The following is a 17829-nucleotide window of genomic DNA, read 5'->3' as shown; positions in this document are numbered from 1 at the left end:
TCCAGGAGGAGAGAGCAAAGAAGCCCCGCAGGGCTTCGGGATTTCCCCATAGCAGGGAGAGAGCACGGAGCTATGGGGGATTTCCACATAGCAGAGAGGGACGGAGCGCGGCTATGGGTTAACCCTCTTTCACCCTGCTATGGGGTAATCCCCCATAGCTTTGCTCTCTCTCCCTGCTTTGGGGAAATTCATGGTCCCCTTCTCTCTCTCCCTGCTACGGGGACCCCCGAGGGATATCCCATAGTGCAAAGAGAGTGAGCAGGTCTAGAGAGAGAGGGCAGGGTTATAGGGGTTCTCACACAGATTCCTCATAGCTAGCTATAGAGGGGATGGTGTTTGAGGGGCGGGACGGATCCCACTATCCCTACCCCTCCTCCCAAGCTCTCTGAGGAAGCCCTCAGGGAAATCCCTGTAACTCCGCCCCCTCTCTCTCCCTGCTATAGGGAAATCCCGGGAACAGGAGGAATACTGCACAAATCAATACCAAATGGTTATTGTTGTGGTTGCTTATTTAACCCCTTAGTGACCAAGCCTGTTTGCACCTTAATGACGAGGATAAATTTTGGAAATCTGACATGTGTCACTTTAACATATCCGTAAAGGTTTTGCATATCCAAGTGATTCTGACATTGTTTTTTTCACTACATATTGTACTTCATTTAGGGCTCCTAAACCACTTAAGTTTTTTTAACGCTGTGATATCGCTGCGTTTTTTTTAATGCAAATGTCAATGAGACTTTCTAATGTTAAAATCGCATTGCACAAAAATTGCAGGTTTGTGCTTTGCAATTTTTGTGCAATGTGATTTTAACATTAGAAAGTCCCATTAACATTTGCATTAAAAAAACGCGGCAATAGCACAGCGTTAAAAAAAACGAGTGCATAGAAGTCCTTAGCTGGTAAAAATAGACCGATAGAATTTGTGTAAATTTATTAAAAGCACCAACATTGGGAAAATTTAGAAAAAAAAAATTCATTTTTTCATATTTTCAACTGCAATATCTAAATATTTGCAAAAATTCTGTACAAATTTTGGATGGGATATATATTTCCATCTGTTTACTTGATTCAGGAAGCACATTGGAAAAACTTCAGTTTAGAAGATGTACAAATTTAACATTGATTATTAACATTTTGTTTTCCTGCACCAAGCCAAGATTGCAAAGGCTCATAGGTGTCAGAATGACAGATACCCCCATTAATGACCCCATTTTAAAAAATACACATCTTATTGTATTCCCTGAGGGGTGTCATGAGTATTTTGACCCCACAGTTTCTTTTCAGGAGTTAATTCCATTTAGAGGAGAAAAAATAAAATTTTTGCACATATGTCATTTTAAAGACGGGATTTTTTCCTCAAGGTTGAATTTCAGAAAGGCAGATTTTAATGAACTCAGAAAAAGGGTAGGAAGAACCAAATGGCTGGATGTTCTTAAGGACTGAAATGTCCAAGAAGGTTGGGAAATATTGCAAAATGAGATTCTCAAAGCACAATCGTTAATAATCCCTAAAAGAAGGAAGAATGGGAAGCATTTAAAGAGACCAGGATGGATGAACACAGAACTTGCACACATGTTAAAAACGAAGAAAATATGTTTATCAAATAGAAAGAGGGGAAAATAGTTAAAGAAGAATATAATTAGAGATGAGTGAGCATACTCGCTATGGGCAATTGCTCGAGCAAGCATTGCCCTTAGCAAGTACCTGCCTGCTCGAGACAAAAGGTTCGAGTGCCGGCGCGGGGGAGCGGTGAGTAGCTCTCCCCTGCCACTCCCTGCCCGCCGGCAGCCGAACCTTTTCTCTCGAGCGGGCAGGTACTCGCTAACGGCAATGCTCGCTCAAGCAATTGCCCTTAGCGAGCAAGCTCGCTCATCGCTAAATATAATGCATTCTGCAGAAACTGTAGGGAAAGTGTCAGAATAGCTAAAGCTAATAATGAATTGAGGCTTGCAACAGTGGCCAAAAGCAATAAAAAAGTATTTTGGGGGGTATGTCAAAAGCAAAAGAAAAGTCAAAAATGCTATTGGATATTTACAAGATGAATTGGTTGAGGCTGGACACCCACTGGCATTTCATTCTCTCTTGCGCTGCGAGAGCAAGTGAAAACACTCGCCTCGCAGCGCAAGAAAGACGCCAAGATGAGGCCGGGATATCGCCAGTCCCCCCAAGATGAGGCCGGGATATCGCCAGTCCTTTCAATGGGGCCAGCGGCAGCAGCGCTAGCCCCATTGAAAAGATAGGGAGAATACCGCTGACTTCTGCCACAGCTGTGGCAGAAATGCAGCATGCTATCCCGTTGCTTTCAATGGGATCGGCGCTGCTGCTGGTCTCATTGAAAGCAATGGTTTGTGGCAAACCCTGCAGTATGATTTTCAAGAACCTCAAGTAGAAGGAAACCAATGTGGCTTGACAAGACTGTAAGGGGGCAATAAACGAAAAAAGAAAGAGCTTAAAGGAGATGTCCCGCGCCGAAACGGGTTTTTTTTTTTTTAAACCCCCCCCCCCGTTCGGCGCGAGACAACCCCGATGCAGGGGTTAAAAAACCCACCCGCACAGCGCTTACCTGAATCCCGGCGGTCCGGCGTCTTCATACTCACCTGCTGAAGATGGCCGCCGGGATCCTCTGCCTTCGTGGACCGCAGCTCTTCTGTGCGGTCCACTGCCGATTCCAGCCTCCTGATTGGCTGGAATCGGCACGTGACGGGGCGGAGCTACACGGAGCCGCTCTCTGGCACGAGCGGCTCCATAGAAGACTACAGAAGACCCGGACTGCGCAAGCGCGGCTAATTTGGCCATCGGAGGCCGAAAATTAGTCGGCACCATGGAGACGAGGACGCTAGCAACGGAGCAGGTAAGTATAAAACTTTTTATAACTTCTGTATGGCTCATAATTAATGCACAATGTATATTACAAAGTGCATTATTATGGCCATACAGAAGTGTATAACCCCACTTGCTGCCTCGGGACATCTCCTTTAAACTACTAAAACAAGAAGGCAGCAAAGAAGCGCTAAAATCATACAGGGATAAATACAAAATATGTAAAGGAAAGATCAAGATTGCTAAGGAGGAGGCAGAAAGACTGATCGCCAAAGAGAGCAAAAGCAACCCTAAACTATTCTTCAACTACACGAGTATTAACAGCAAACAGAGCACTGGCCCTTTAACGAATAATGCAGGAGAAATCAAAGAAGACGATGAGGGGGAAGGCAAATCTATTAAATGGTTTCTTTGTATTCACAAACAAAAAGGGAATGTCACGTGAGATGCAGGGGAACAAAACGAAAAACCCCACTACATATTGCATACTTAACACAGGAGGAAGTGCAGAGTCGGTTAAAGAGGATTAAAATCGATAAATCACCGGGTCCAGATGGAATACACCCAATGGTTCTAAGGGAACTAAGTGATGTGATAGCTAGACCGCTATTTCTTATATTTATGGACACTATCAAGACCGGGGTTGTACCATTGGATTGGCGCATTGCCAACGTGGTTCTAATTTACAAAAAGGGATCCAAAAGAGAGCCTGGTAACTACAGGCCAGTAAATCTCACTTTGCATCCACATACAAAAATGCTCGAGTCTCCCATTGTAGTCAATGGGGTTCATTACTCGAGTAGAGCTCTCGAATCTTACAAAAAGCTTGACTCGAATATCGTGGACCCGAGTATTAGAGATGCTTGCTCATCTCTAATACTGATTAAAAAGTTGCAAAATTTTTGCCGAAGCAGGACTTGCATCAAATTTTGAAACTTTTTTAAGCCAAAAAAGGCACCATAAATCTTCCCCTGTGTGTCTAGCTTATGTTTTCGATCTTTTCCCCATTCCTTTAAATATTTAATTTTTGAACATACATATTTTCTCTCCCTCTGTGCCTGAATAGGCAGATTTGTTTTTACTTCTGAACTAATAAAATATCTCCGTACTTTTGCTCTCAGTATCCTCTCACATCATGGATTCTCATAGACACACATAAAGAAGCTGAAACTGCTTACCCCGGTTTATGGAAGTGTTCCATTCTAAAAAAGATTTAATGGGGTGGGGGGAGGGGGGGGTGTTATCGGAAAAATTGATAATTAACCCAAACCTGGTGCCCTTCCATATAAATATAACAAAAGATTTACTAGCGGAATTTGTTTTTGCTACCAGATATTAAATACTCTTCTTGGATTCTACGTCACAAGGCTGAAGGTAAACTTTGAAAGTACCCATCCTAAAGAAAACAAAACGAGAAGGTCACTAGCCTCTGGTGACTGTGTAACTGAGCAAAGGTATAACGGGAACAAACAAAACCAGTAATAGAGAAGAGGACAACGGGAACAGTCAACATGAGGTAGGTTAATCGCACAATCCTAAGGCTGCATGTAGATTTTGTATTTAAGTTGTATATATGCTCATTGTCAAAAACAATCCCTCCCCTAGAAGGAGTTGTCGGAATCTAACAAAACTTTTTATGTGTGATTGTAATGTAGCTATAAGAAACTGTTACAATATCAGAGCAAAAAGGATAATTTATTGCAGAAAACTGAACATCTCGAAGGGAGGCTCTAGCACCCTGTTGGGCCACCTCTAACTTGGATACAAGATGTAACATGGAGGCATACGGGCTCCATATAGTATCCTGCGGCATATGGATGCACATTTGCCTAGATCGTGCAAACTTCTAAGCTGTCAAAGTTGATGCCCCAGATAGTCCAATGCATTTTTTATTGGCGATAAATATGGCGACCGGGCAGCCACAGACATGGGGCAATGTTTTGCAGGCATTCCTGTGATCCCCTTGTGTGTGCGGCCGAGTATTATCCTGCTGGAAAATGCCTCTTGGAAGCCCTGCTATGAGAGGCAACAAATGTGGCTACAGGATGTCCTGAACATATTACCGAGCTATCATTTTGCCTTGTTCCAATACCAGGGTTGGACATGATGTCGTACATGATGGCCCCCCAGACTATCACATCAGTAGTAAGTGTGCAGCTCCAGAGTAAGGACAGGATTGAGGAGCTCACCCCTAGATCTCCAGACACAAATATGCCAAGTATAGAAAAAAAGAGGATGACTCCAGCACTCAGGTCACACTGGAGCGACTCGGACCCAATTATTTTGTGCTTGAGAAAGGAGCACTTAGCCTCTGAAACACGTTGCACTATCCACTGGGGCTCTGTTTAATAAATCCTTTTATTATACCACAGAGGGCTCTGATACTTCCTACTACATCCTACGGACCTTATCAGTCCACACACCTACATGTCTATTCCTAGGCAGTCACATTTGGCACTATACAGGTCACCCTGAGCGCAGGAATCATCCTCTTTTTTTCTATACTTGGCACTGCTTTGTGACAGGGTCTCCCCATTTCTGTAACTACCACAATCTCTCTGCATCCTCCTATATGCCTTGTACTGTAAACTATCCCAGGTTAACGTTTCACCGACTACTGACTACCAACAAGAGGCGCTGTCCAGCTCTCTCACTTCTATTCGTTTGCAGAAATGAATACAGCCGTCATCAGTGCAGAAACAAAACTTTGATTTGTTGCTGAAGATAACCCAGTTTCACTCCATAGCAGTCCATTTTCCTCTTTCACGACACCACTACAAATAGCGATGACGATTGGTAGGTATCAAAGGCAGTACAAGTAACGGCCGCCGCAATACCACGTCCTTAAGCTAAGCTTCTGGAAATGGTTCTGATAGACACAAGTTCTAGACTGTAACGATGGTGCCACCTGTCTCTGAATGGTGGACAACAAAACATTTGGAGCTGCTTGTGCTTGTCAAACGATCCTCTCTACTGGTGGCCTGTTGAGGGTGTCCTGAGCCCGATTGCCTTGTGTGCATGTGCTCATGCACACTCTGATCCAAACTCCTTCTAATAGTCTGGGCAGAATGACCCAGATGGTGGCCAATTTGTCCATACGTTCATTCCAATAATGTGTGCCTCCACTCTCAAACTCTGTTAACTGGGCAAAATCTCTTTGATTGCATCATAGAGGTGTCTAGTGGTCAACAAACTCTACAGAAGCGAAAAAAGGTCCACTACACACGAGTAGCCTCTGAGAGCCTTTATAGGTCAAGGGTGGAACCATTTTTATGGCCTCAGGTGGCAAGACCATTCATGCAATCACACTACAATCCTAATCATATGCATATCTGCTGAGTTTTGCAGCAAAATGACAACTTCTTCTGATTGCTTGATTTTCTTTTTCTCCAAAGAGTATATTCTCCCAATATAACACTGGTATTGTTTTGTCTTGTAACAGTATTGAGTTTTCAGGAAATTCTCCTGTGATTTGCAGTTCATTTTCTACCAAGACTTCACTGACAGCCCTAGGGGTTTAGCTATAGGGGTTGCAGAAGTAGCAGTCACATCTGTACCCCATGATGCCTGAGGGGGACACAGAGACCGCTCTACTACATAAGATCACACCAGTTTTGTAAATGAGTCATGGTAGCGGGGAGCCTTGTTACAGATTTTGAATTGGGGCCAAACTTTCATGTTAATGACTAAAGAGTTCTGCACTGTGCGAATGATTCCCAGTAGGTTGGAAAAGAACTGTCAACAAGTACATTTTTGATCTAAAGTTCGGAGCAGAGGGTGTTCAGTAGACATGAATGTATTCATCTATTTCGAGTTTACAAGTTTCCAATTTAAAACTTGTTATAAGAATTGTGATATGTTAATGCATTATTGAAGCGTGTCTGATACAAAAAAGCATCTTTGAATAATTGGCGCTATAGATGAATAAGAGTACTTTTACACAGAGCGATTTACCGTTCACCGGAGTCAGTGATGACAGAGTTTGCTTGTGCATCCTGTTTATACAGGCAGATAAATTGTTTGCTCATTTGCTCGCAAATCATTCACATTCATTGTACCAGTGAACGACTAAACAATCACTATGATTTAGTGATCCTGCACTGAGCAGGAGGTGGACCCGATGACCCTGGAGGTCATCCAACTCTACCATTCTATGGATCACTGTTTACACACAATAATATGTAAATGTGCGAAGGATAATTTTTATGCCTGCATAGAATGAATGTTGTACAAGAAGCAAATTCTCATTTGTTCTTCAATGATGGGCTTTGCCAACAATGAACAATTATTGTTCAAATTCAAATGATCCAGCGATAATCTTACCGTGTAAAAGCACCTTTACTCATAGAGGGAAAATGTTATTTATATTTTCATGAAAATCAGTACTCTGTGTCCTAATGTACACGAACCATATTATACTAATCTAACCTATCTCTAGTAGAACCACACCAGTAGACCACCTCTTTCATTTATATGTATTATATTGGCTGTATCAATGTCTCCAGGTTCTGGCATCTTCTACTATTTTCCACCATATTCTATTCTAATGGATACTGCATTGAATTAACTGGCCTGTTTGGAAAGATCTCATCTCCTGGGTTCCCGAAGCCTTACCCTAATGACCAGACTACGACATGGGAGATAATAGTTCCTAGAGGACATCGTATCAAGATTTATTTCACCCATTTCAACCTGGAATTGTCATATTTATGTGAATATGATTACGTTGAGGTATGAAGCTTGAGAAATGAGGTGGGGAAGAATTGTAGCATTGGCACGTTTCTATAGAGCCAAGGGAATAATGGCAATGAACATTTCCAACATGTTCCACGATCCACTTTTTTTGGTCATGAGTATAGATCTAAAAGTGCAACAATAGCAAGGATCGACTTTAATAGGAACCTTCATTCTTCCAGTGGATAAGAAAATGTTTTGTCATGTGATAAGCACTCGGGGGCACTGCACCTTACATTAATTGGGTGCACTGCTCCTTACATTTATTGTATTTCCTGTGCACCGATGTGTCCACCACGTGACCAGGACAGATTTTTATCCCCTGGAGATAAACAATAAAGGCTCCTGCTGAAAAACAGCAAGGAGAGATCTTGTAAACCATGGGTAATTGATAGACAAAGTGTTTTCGAAAATTATATAACACAAGAATGAGCTTTATTTACTGAAATCAAATACTCCTACCCCTTCATAGTGGTCAAAGACAGCCCACTTCCATATTAAGATATACTGAAACAACCCGTTTTTTCATCTAGACCTGAAAGCTGCTACCAAAGAGCAGCACTCATTCTTCAAGATAGTTGTACAAGTTTCTTATCACTGAGAAAATAGTGCTTTGTGGGAGTTCTCAGGAAATATATACAGTTGGGTAAGTGGGCCTCTAGAGCTAAGCTGCGTGGTCACATTTAATAGCTGTTGAGGGTGGCCAACAGAATTTTGAAAGCAGCTATGGTTATGTATGGAGGCAAAGACCTGAAATATATAAAAGTGTTTACAAGAATAGTAAACAAAGTATTTGTGAAGTTGCTCAAGTTTTACTGTTGATTTACTATGTGAATAAAAGGCAAACAGTACACATTACCACAACAGTGGCAAACAGATAATGCGCTGAGACTGATTATAATTGGGTAATTATTAACTCACAGACCAATAAATTTAATATTAGGAAAAATGACTAGGCGCAAAATTTACTGTACACTCATAAATGTATCCTCTTTTCATGCTAGTCAAACCTTCAGTATGAATTATGTTCCACAGAGCTTTCAGTTCTATCTGTTTTAGCACACATTTTACTCTACACTGGAGTCTACTGTATATCCATCTCTTATTGCTAAGTCCCATTTACACAGGATGAATGTCAAGCAAACGATGCCCGACACTCGTCCGTGAACATACTCGCTCTTGTGCTGCTGCATGGGAACTAGTATCGCTGGCTCACAGAGGGGCGACTGGAGGAGATTTCACTCCCAGCACTCCCCTGCCCCTCTCCATTCATTTAACACTGCGGCTGTTCAGTACTGAACGACTGCTATTTAACTGAATGATCAGCGTTCAGGATTTTATGCAGCCTAAACGATGATCAATGATTGTTCAGTATAAACAGCAGCTGTTTAGTACTGAACGGCCGCTATGTTAAATGAATAGAAAGAGGCAGGGGAGCGTGAGGAGAGAAGTGTCCTGCAGCCCCTTCCTGCTGGCCGCTCTGTGATTAAGCCAGCAATACTAGCTCTTGTGTGACAGCATGGGAGCGAATATACACATTCGTCCTGTTTAAATGGAGCTTTACTTAAAGGGAGCACAACACAAAATACAAAATTCCCCTTGGATTAAGTAGCAAGTTATTTGAAATGGGGTATGTAGAACCTCACATTTAGGCCACCCGCATTTTACAATTGCGCGGAATGTACTAAGTGTGTAGTGACATTGCATACGTGCTGCAGGCCGCTAATTACCATATACTATCTTGGCCTGTATGCATGCTTAGTACACGCTAAGATAGAACATGCTATGATCTATACTGCATGTGCATTATGCGCAATATGTGTAATTATAAGCATGAGAGCCAATTGCAGATTGTTACAGCGTATTCCAAGTGCAAAACCAATGCGTGGAATACATTGTAACAATACGGTCGTGTGAAGGAGCCCCAACAAGGATAGTAAATATAATAGTAATTTTATTTAATCAGACTCAAGCCCTTTCAGAATGCAGGGCCTGAGACAAACAGTTGATTGCCCCTGCTCCCACTCCCGGCAAACAACTGATTTTGCTGTGGAGAGCCATGACCAGCTAGATATTTCCTGTGCAGCATAGTAATGTAATGTGGTAGTATCGGGTAGTATTACAGAATGACAATTCACATACATAGCCATCTTTTAATGCAAGAATGGTACAAAGTCTGCTTGAACAGGAGCTGCTCTTATAGAACTTCTCTTTGTTCTGGCGATAGGAGGGGTTCCTGAGCAGGTCACCCCACTATATGAAGTTCATATGCCCTAATAGGGACAATGAACAGGGTTGTACGCTTAGCACAACCTTTAATATGGTTTAAAAAAAAACAGAAATTAAGTAGACCTATGCACTTCATCTATATGAATTGTGGAACTGATCTGCTTGTAGAAAATTAACAGACACTGTCTTGAATCCTCAGCTTAAATCTCAGGGGAAAGTGTTGGCCCATTTCTGTGGTAAGGAATCTACAGATACTGAGAAAGCCCCAGGAGATTCTCCCTTCTACTCCCTGGATAATAAGATGACTGTGACTTTCAGAAGTGACTTCTCCAATGAGAAGGAGTTCAGTGGCTTTGAGGCTTTCTATGCGGCTGAAGGTAATGAGAAAACACCTACATCAGTGTCATAGATAATAACATAGATATTTACAGGGAAATAACACCGAAGTCAAAAATCCAGAAACCCCATTCACAAACTGGAAACCCCAAGATCAATGGTACTATGGCTTTTGCCCTCCCATATAATGGAGGGTGGCTATTCAAACATAATTTTAGAAGTGTTTAGAAAATGCTGTAATGGTTGCGTGGCAGTATAAAAACATGGCTGCTTTGATCCAAAAACAGCTCTGCACCTGTCCACACGATGCAGTTCAGCATCATTTTAATTCAACAGGATTGGACTGCAATACCACACACATCCTGTAGTGAAAGCAACATACTTTGTTATATTTAAGAGGTTTAGATTTTCTACATCTGTTTAAAGTAATGACTTCACATTTAAAAAGGCAAATCTGTAAAATTTGACCTACAGACACTGGACCAGCAGGAGATGCAGAGAGGTGTGAGTGCAGTAGCCAGTGCATTTGAAAAATCAGTTTTGGGTGTTAATGGAGTGAAAAACATAACAAGACCTTTTCAATATTTCACCCTTTTCAAACTCAAAATGGAAAAAGGGGAGACTTCTTAGTCTCTATTAAGACCAGGCCAGTTCGACAGTTTGTCTAGTGTCCAATCTCTTCTCATTCCCGCAGTCCTCTTCAATCCCAAGCACTGCTGCAGACAATATCTTGATGCCAGGCTATTCTGCTAGCAGTAGCTGATTTTAGAAGAGCCGTGAATGGGGCTGCGTTAGGGGAGCTAATTATGGTGATCAGACCCTTAACTTAGGAAGAGACTCCATGTTGGAGAGATGTTCAAAGTAATGCTTAATCTAGGATGAAAAATTGGGAAAATAAATGGACATTTATGTATATGATTTTCTATAGATATCAATGAGTGTGAAAAGCAGGATGAAGACACAGAAATATGTGACCACTTCTGCCACAATCACATTGGAGGACATTATTGTAGTTGTCGAGCTGGATTTCAGCTGTACACAGACAAGAAAACCTGTCTTGGTAAGTGTGCAGATAAACCTCTAAAGACATCATTGTAAAACCTTTATGGAATTAGGAAAGTGTTGGGTTGAATGCTATAATATAGACATCGTAAACATACAAAATAATGTTTTATGGCATGCGTAGTTAGAAAACATACAAGGAAAGCCCAATATGCCATTGTGGCATACAGTCTGTCGGCAACTCCTTTCAGACCAGCTGGCAGAGGACCAATATTTGTTTACATCCCTAGGCAGAATGTGTAAATGCTTTTGACAGGTCTAAAGGTGTCATAGAAAATATTTGTCATGTCAGAAGGTAAAGTACAGGGACTTTTATTAGGGCCTTCATTATGCTCTTACAGAATTTAAAGGACTAGTTTTCATTAAAGGGTCCCCGAAATATTTAAACCCAAAAGAATATGAAAGAACCTAAAGTCCCAACATTATGTAATATGGTTCACAGTTTTGTCTGAGTTGAAGTCAATTACATTAATTAATATACATATATACAGGCTATATAGCGCAGCTAGGACATAACTAAGGGACTGTAAGGGGTACAGATCACACCCCTAAACATTGTCATTTTTCTGTCTTATAGAACAGTAAATTGCCTTCGAACAAGGAAGAAAGTGTCAGAACTGACGCCGAACTTTCCAAACCTTCAAATAGGCAACCATTCGAATCTGTGAGAAGCATGCTGCCCAATTATGACATCACTACTTTTATCTTTGCTACTATATATCTGTGTAATAAATCATGTGATTATGGATTTTGCATTTAATTGGCCTAATAAATACTTAATCTTTGGAATCATCAAATCAATAATGTCTGCAGCAGGGATACATACAATCTGGTTTCTTACACCAGGAAGGTCTCATCATTTGGCAATGCTTGCTGTTAGGGGAAGTGCAGCACAGCACTCTGTTAGTACAGAGGAAGTGCAGCACAGCTCCATTCAAGGTAGCTAGGAGAATTGCTGTGTAGGAAAAGACATGGAAGGGACCACATAGCTTAACGAGTGCTGTTGAAAATTAGATCTGTTACCAGTAGTCACAACTCCCATGATCAGAAAATGATGACCTAGCGATGAACCATCACTTACTTTGATGGGAAAACCCTTAAAAATAATATATATATTATATATATATATAAATATATATATATAAATTTCTTTAATGAGGTGACTATATTTTTGGATCATTTCAATGATCACTAAACCTAGAAATGAATGCTAAAAGTTAGCTAGAAATATAGTTGCTCTGACTATTTGTTAGTCTGCAGGATTTTCTGCATGATCCTGAAAAAAAAACAATCTTGAAGAAATCCTGCAGATGATAAAGAGGGTTAATCTACTCATCAGTTCCATTTTTTTTCCTGGTGACTGACAGAGGGGATGGTGCACTTTTAGCAATCTGTCTTTCCTACTGCAGGGGGTGGAGGCTCCTGCTGCAGCTAGATGTTTTACATCCGAGTGTAGGATAGTAGAGGAGGACAATGGCTGAGCTCCTGGGACATAGACATTTTAAAATATATTTCTCAGTATTATTATTAATGGGAGAAAACACAATCAGACGGAATGAGAATATTAAGAGAGGAAGTGCTGGGATATTATTTCTGTGCTAATTGTTCCATTAATGTAATGCTGTACAAATACACAGTATAGATTTATACTATTATAATGAAAACAATTATTCCACAAGACAGCTTGGTTTACAAATATACATATAAGCAACTTAAGTAGGCTGTAATGGATACATAGTTGAAGTAAGTTATAGAAACTTAGGGGAGCTCCCATTACAACAGGGGAAGGGACTTGTTATTCGTATAGCGCCAACTTATCCCGCAGCACTTTAAGGTGATTTGTTTCTTACCCCCCACCAAGCTGGGTACTCATTTTACCGACCTCGGAAGGATGGAAGACTGAGTCAACCATGAGCCGGCTACCTGAACCATGCAGGGACTGAACCCGCAACCTTTGGGTTGTGAGCGAGAGCTAAGGGCTGCATTTTGCTGCCTAAACACTCTGTGCCACACAAGGCTCATTTCTGACATTGATATGAATATATTGAGAGGTCCTACTAACAACATAATATGGTCTTAAGTTGAAAAAGTATGGTAATGAGGTTAAATTATTTCCCATAAACATGTTTCAATGTTTTTATTGATTTTTAACATATAAAATTGTAACATTACAGCTGTTATGTCAAAGAGAAGAAAGCAAAAACTGGCCTATGAGATATAAAACAGTTATTTTACATTGACATCAAACAACTCCAGAGCCATATAGTCCCATACCAAAAAGAAGATTACATCAATTATTAAGATGTCGGATTACCTTTTAAGTATAGGAATTACTTGAATAGTCCTTTTTTTTTTTAAATCAGAGGATTTATCTATGCCTTCCCGACTCTCAAAAACAGTATATCAGGAATCACATTGTTATAAACCCAGACTTGGATATTAGAACACTTACATGAATTACATAGTGCACTTAACATTTTTGTAAAAAATGTAGAATAAATATACATGGGGGCATGGGGTTGACCCTCAAGCAAATAGAAGAGTTCAAAAATGCTCAGACTTCATTAAGTTGGATGGTGAGTCACTGTCTTAAAGGGGTTCTGACATCAAAAAAAAAAATTGTACTCACCTTGCCTGGCTAGGACCCATCGCCAGGCATATCCCCTCCGTCTGGCATCTTCTTCTGTGCCTTTAAAGCAGAGCAGGAGCGGTCAAAAAGACCGCTTCCTGCTCTGGTCTGTCCGTCAGGCACTTCCGAGGTGAACGGACGGACCGCCCACAGCAAGCACATCACAAGCAGTGCTTGCTGTGGGCGGCCCGTCCGGCCTGCTGAACTCCGGAGTGCTGCGCGTGCGCAGTGGAGACGCAGCCCGTCTTGACTCCTGTTAGAGGGCACCTCTCCACTGCGCATGCGCGCGATCCCGGAGCGGCGCGGCTCATGCAGACAGAAGAGGAGGAACAGCGCCTGCCGGGAGATGACCCCCCAGATGTCAACAACAACAGGAGACAAGGTAAGTATTATCTTTTTATGCTTTAGCAGCCATTAACCCCTTAATGACATGGCCTATTTTGAGCTTAAGGACCAAGCCTTATTTTTCAAATCTGACATCTGTCACTTTCTGTGCTAATAACTTTTGAATGCTTTTACTTATCAAGGTGATTCTGAGATTGTTTTTTCGTGACATATTGTACTTTATGTTAGTGTAAAAATTTCATCAATAAATTTTGTCCTTATTAGGAAAAAAAATCCAAATTTACTGAAAATTTGGAAAAATTCACAATTTTCAAACTTTGAATTGTTTTCTTTGTGAGATAGAAAGTCAAACACCACAACATAGTTATTAATTAACATTTCCCATAGGCCTACTTTACACAGCAATCATTTTTTAAGTGTTATTTTACTTTTTGCAGACTCCACAAAGTATATAAATTTAGCAGTAATTTTTCACATTTACTAGCAAATTTCAAAATCTAAATTTTTTAAGGACCAATGCAGTTCAGACGTAGTTTTGCCGAACCTGTATATCAGAATCCCCCATGAATTGCCCCATTTTAAAATCAGCACCCTTCAAAGTATTCAAAATGGCATTTAGAAAGTTTATTAACCCTTTAGATGTTTTACAGGAATTAAAGGAAAGTGCATCAAAAATTAGAACAGTTCCTTTTTTCTACTGATTTTCAATATAAAACCTTTTTTTTATATAAAACAGTAGGAGTTAGCAAAGAAACAAAACTTGGAATGTATTACCCAGATTCCGCAGTTTTTAGAAATGCCCCATATGTGGACGTAGCCTGTTGTATGGGCACATGGTAGGTCTCAGAAGGAAAGGAGCGCTTCTTGTCTTTTTGAATGCAGATTTGGCAGGAATAATTTTCAGACCCCATGTAGTGTTTGCAGTGCCCCTGAGGTAGCAGTACATTTGAAACCCCCAATAACTGACCCCATTTTGGAAACTACACCCCTCAGGGAATTTTTTAAGGGGTGTAGTGAGCGGTTTGAACCCACAGGTATTTGAGGAATTTTTTTAACAGTTTGAGTTCAATACAAAAAAAAAAATCACATTTTTCACATAATGTTCAGCTTTAGGCCCAGATTTATATTTTTTACCAGTGGCAGAAGGAAAAAACGTACCCCATGATGCGTTACCCAGTTGCTCTCGAACACGGAAATGCCCCATATGTGGACGTAGCCTGTTGTATGGGCACATGGCAGGACTCAGAAGGATAGGAGCGCTTCTTGGCTTTTTGAATGCAGGTTTTGCTAGAATAATTTTCAGACCCCATGTAGTGTTTACAGTGCCCCTGAGGTACCAGTGCATTTGAAACCCCCAACAACTGACCCCATTTTGGAAACTACACCCCTGAGGGAATTTTTTAAGGGGTGTAGTGAGCGGTTTGAACCCACAGGTATTTGAGGAATTATTTTAACAGTTTGAGTTCAATACAAAAAAATCACATTTTTCACATAATGTTCAGCTTTAGGCCCAGATTTATATTTATTACCAGTGGCAGAAGGAAAAAACGTACCCCATGATGCGTTACCCAGTTGCTCTCGAACACGGAAATGCCCCATATGTGGACGTAGCCTGTTGTATGGGCACATGGCAGGACTCAGAAGGATAGGAGCGCTTCTTGGCTTTTTGAATACAGATTTTGCTGGAATAATTTTCAGACCCCATGTAGTGTTTACAGTGCCCCTGAGGTACCAGTGCATTTGAAACCCCCAACAACTGACCCCATTTTGGAAACTACACCCCTGAGGGAATTTTTTAAGGGGTGTAGTGAGCGGTTTGAACCCACAGATATTTGAGGAATTTTTTTAACAGTTTGAGTTCAATACAAAAAAATCACATTTTTCACATAATGTTCAGCTTTAGGCCCAGATTTATATTTTTTACCAGTGGCAGAAGGAAAAAACATACCCCATGATGCGTTACCCAGTTGCTCTCGAACACGGAAATGCCCCATATGTGGACGTAGCCTGTTGTATGGGCACATGGCAGGACTCAGAAGGATAGGAGCGCTTCTTGGCTTTTTGAATACAGATTTTGCTGGAATAATTTTCAGACCTCATGTAGTGTTTACAGTGCCCCTGAGGTACCAGTGCATTTGAAACCCCCAACAACTGACCCCATTTTGGAAACTACACCCCTCAGGGAATTTTTTAAGGGGTGTAGTGAGCGGTTTGAACCCACAGGTATTTGAGGAATTTTTTTAACAGTTTGAGTTCAATACAAAAAAATCACATTTTTCACATAATGTTCAGCTTTAGGCCCAGATTTATATTTTTTACCAGTGGCAGAAGGAAAAAACGTACCCCATGATGCGTTACCCAGTTGCTCTCGAACACGGAAATGCCCCATATGTGGACGTAGCCTGTTGTATGGGCACATGGCAGGACTCAGAAGGATAGGAGCGCTTCTTGGCTTTTTGAATACAGATTTTGCTGGAATAATTTTTAGACCCCATGTAGTGTTTACAGTGCCCCTGAGGTACCAGTGCATTTGAAACCCCCAACAACTGACCCCATTTTGGAAACTACACCCCTCAGGGAATTTTTTAAGGGGTGTAGTGAGCGGTTTGAACCCACAGGTATTTGAGGAATTTTTTTAACAGTTTGAGTTCAATACAAAAAAATCACATTTTTCACATAATGTTCAGCTTTAGGCCCAGATTTATATTTTTTACCAGTGGCAGAAGGAAAAAACATACCCCATGATGCGTTACCCAGTTGCTCTCGAACACGGAAATGCCCCATATGTGGACGTAGCCTGTTGTATGGGCACATGGCAGGACTCAGAAGGATAGGAGCGCTTCTTGGCTTTTTGAATGCAGGTTTTGCTAGAATAATTTTCAGACCCCATGTAGTGTTTACAGTGCCCCTGAGGTACCAGTGCATTTGAAACCCCCAACAACTGACCCCATTTTGGAAACTACACCCCTCAGGGAATTTTTTAAGGGGTGTAGTGAGCGGTTTGAACCCACAGGTATTTGAGGAATTTTTTTAACAGTTTGAGTTCAATACAAAAAAATCACATTTTTCACATAATGTTCAGCTTTAGGCCCAGATTTATATTTTTTACCAGTGGCAGAAGGAAAAAACATACCCCATGATGCGTTACCCAGTTGCTCTCGAACACGGAAATGCCCCATATGTGGACGTAGCCTGTTGTATGGGCACATGGCAGGACTCAGAAGGATAGGAGCGCTTCTTGGCTTTTTGAATGCAGGTTTTGCTAGAATAATTTTCAGACCCCATGTAGTGTTTACAGTGCCCCTGAGGTACCAGTGCATTTGAAACCCCCAACAACTGACCCCATTTTGGAAACTACACCCCTCAGGGAATTTTTTAAGGGGTGTAGTGAGCGGTTTGAACCCACAGGTATTTGAGGAATTTTTTTAACAGTTTGAGTTCAATACAAAAAAATCACATTTTTCACATAATGTTCAGCTTTAGGCCCAGATTTATATTTTTTACCAGTGGCAGAAGGAAAAAACATACCCCATGATGCGTTACCCAGTTGCTCTCGAACACGGAAATGCCCCATATGTGGACGTAGCCTGTTGTATGGGCACATGGCAGGACTCAGAAGGATAGGAGCGCTTCTTGGCTTTTTGAATGCAGGTTTTGCTAGAATAATTTTCAGA

The 17829-nt window shown here is 41.2% G+C and overlaps 1 protein-coding gene across 2 annotated transcripts in view; it reads left to right on the top strand.

The window, feature by feature from the left end:
* The first annotated feature begins 4294 nt into the window (after window positions 1-4294).
* MASP2 (MBL associated serine protease 2) overlaps window positions 4295-17829 on the top strand; it is a 45585-nt gene continuing 32050 nt past the window's right edge. The window contains exons 1-5 of one of the 2 annotated variants that reach the window (XM_066607440.1): window positions 4295-4336; window positions 7326-7551; window positions 9983-10160; window positions 11048-11179; window positions 11759-11884. In XM_066607440.1, the coding sequence (XP_066463537.1) occupies window positions 4332-4336; window positions 7326-7551; window positions 9983-10160; window positions 11048-11179; window positions 11759-11766 (549 nt within the window). In that variant the 5' untranslated portion in view covers window positions 4295-4331 and the 3' untranslated portion in view covers window positions 11767-11884. Of the gene's footprint in view, window positions 4337-7325; window positions 7552-9982; window positions 10161-11047; window positions 11180-11758; window positions 11885-17829 lie in introns of those variants that run through there. The other variant, XM_066607439.1, reaches the window with a different exon arrangement.

The sequence above is a fragment of the Eleutherodactylus coqui genome, chromosome 6 (genome assembly GCF_035609145.1).
Source record: "Eleutherodactylus coqui strain aEleCoq1 chromosome 6, aEleCoq1.hap1, whole genome shotgun sequence".
In the NCBI taxonomy this organism is placed as follows: Eukaryota; Metazoa; Chordata; class Amphibia; order Anura; family Eleutherodactylidae; genus Eleutherodactylus; species Eleutherodactylus coqui.
The sequence above is the reverse complement of the archived record's forward strand: the minus strand, read 5'-3'. Positions and strand labels throughout refer to the sequence as shown.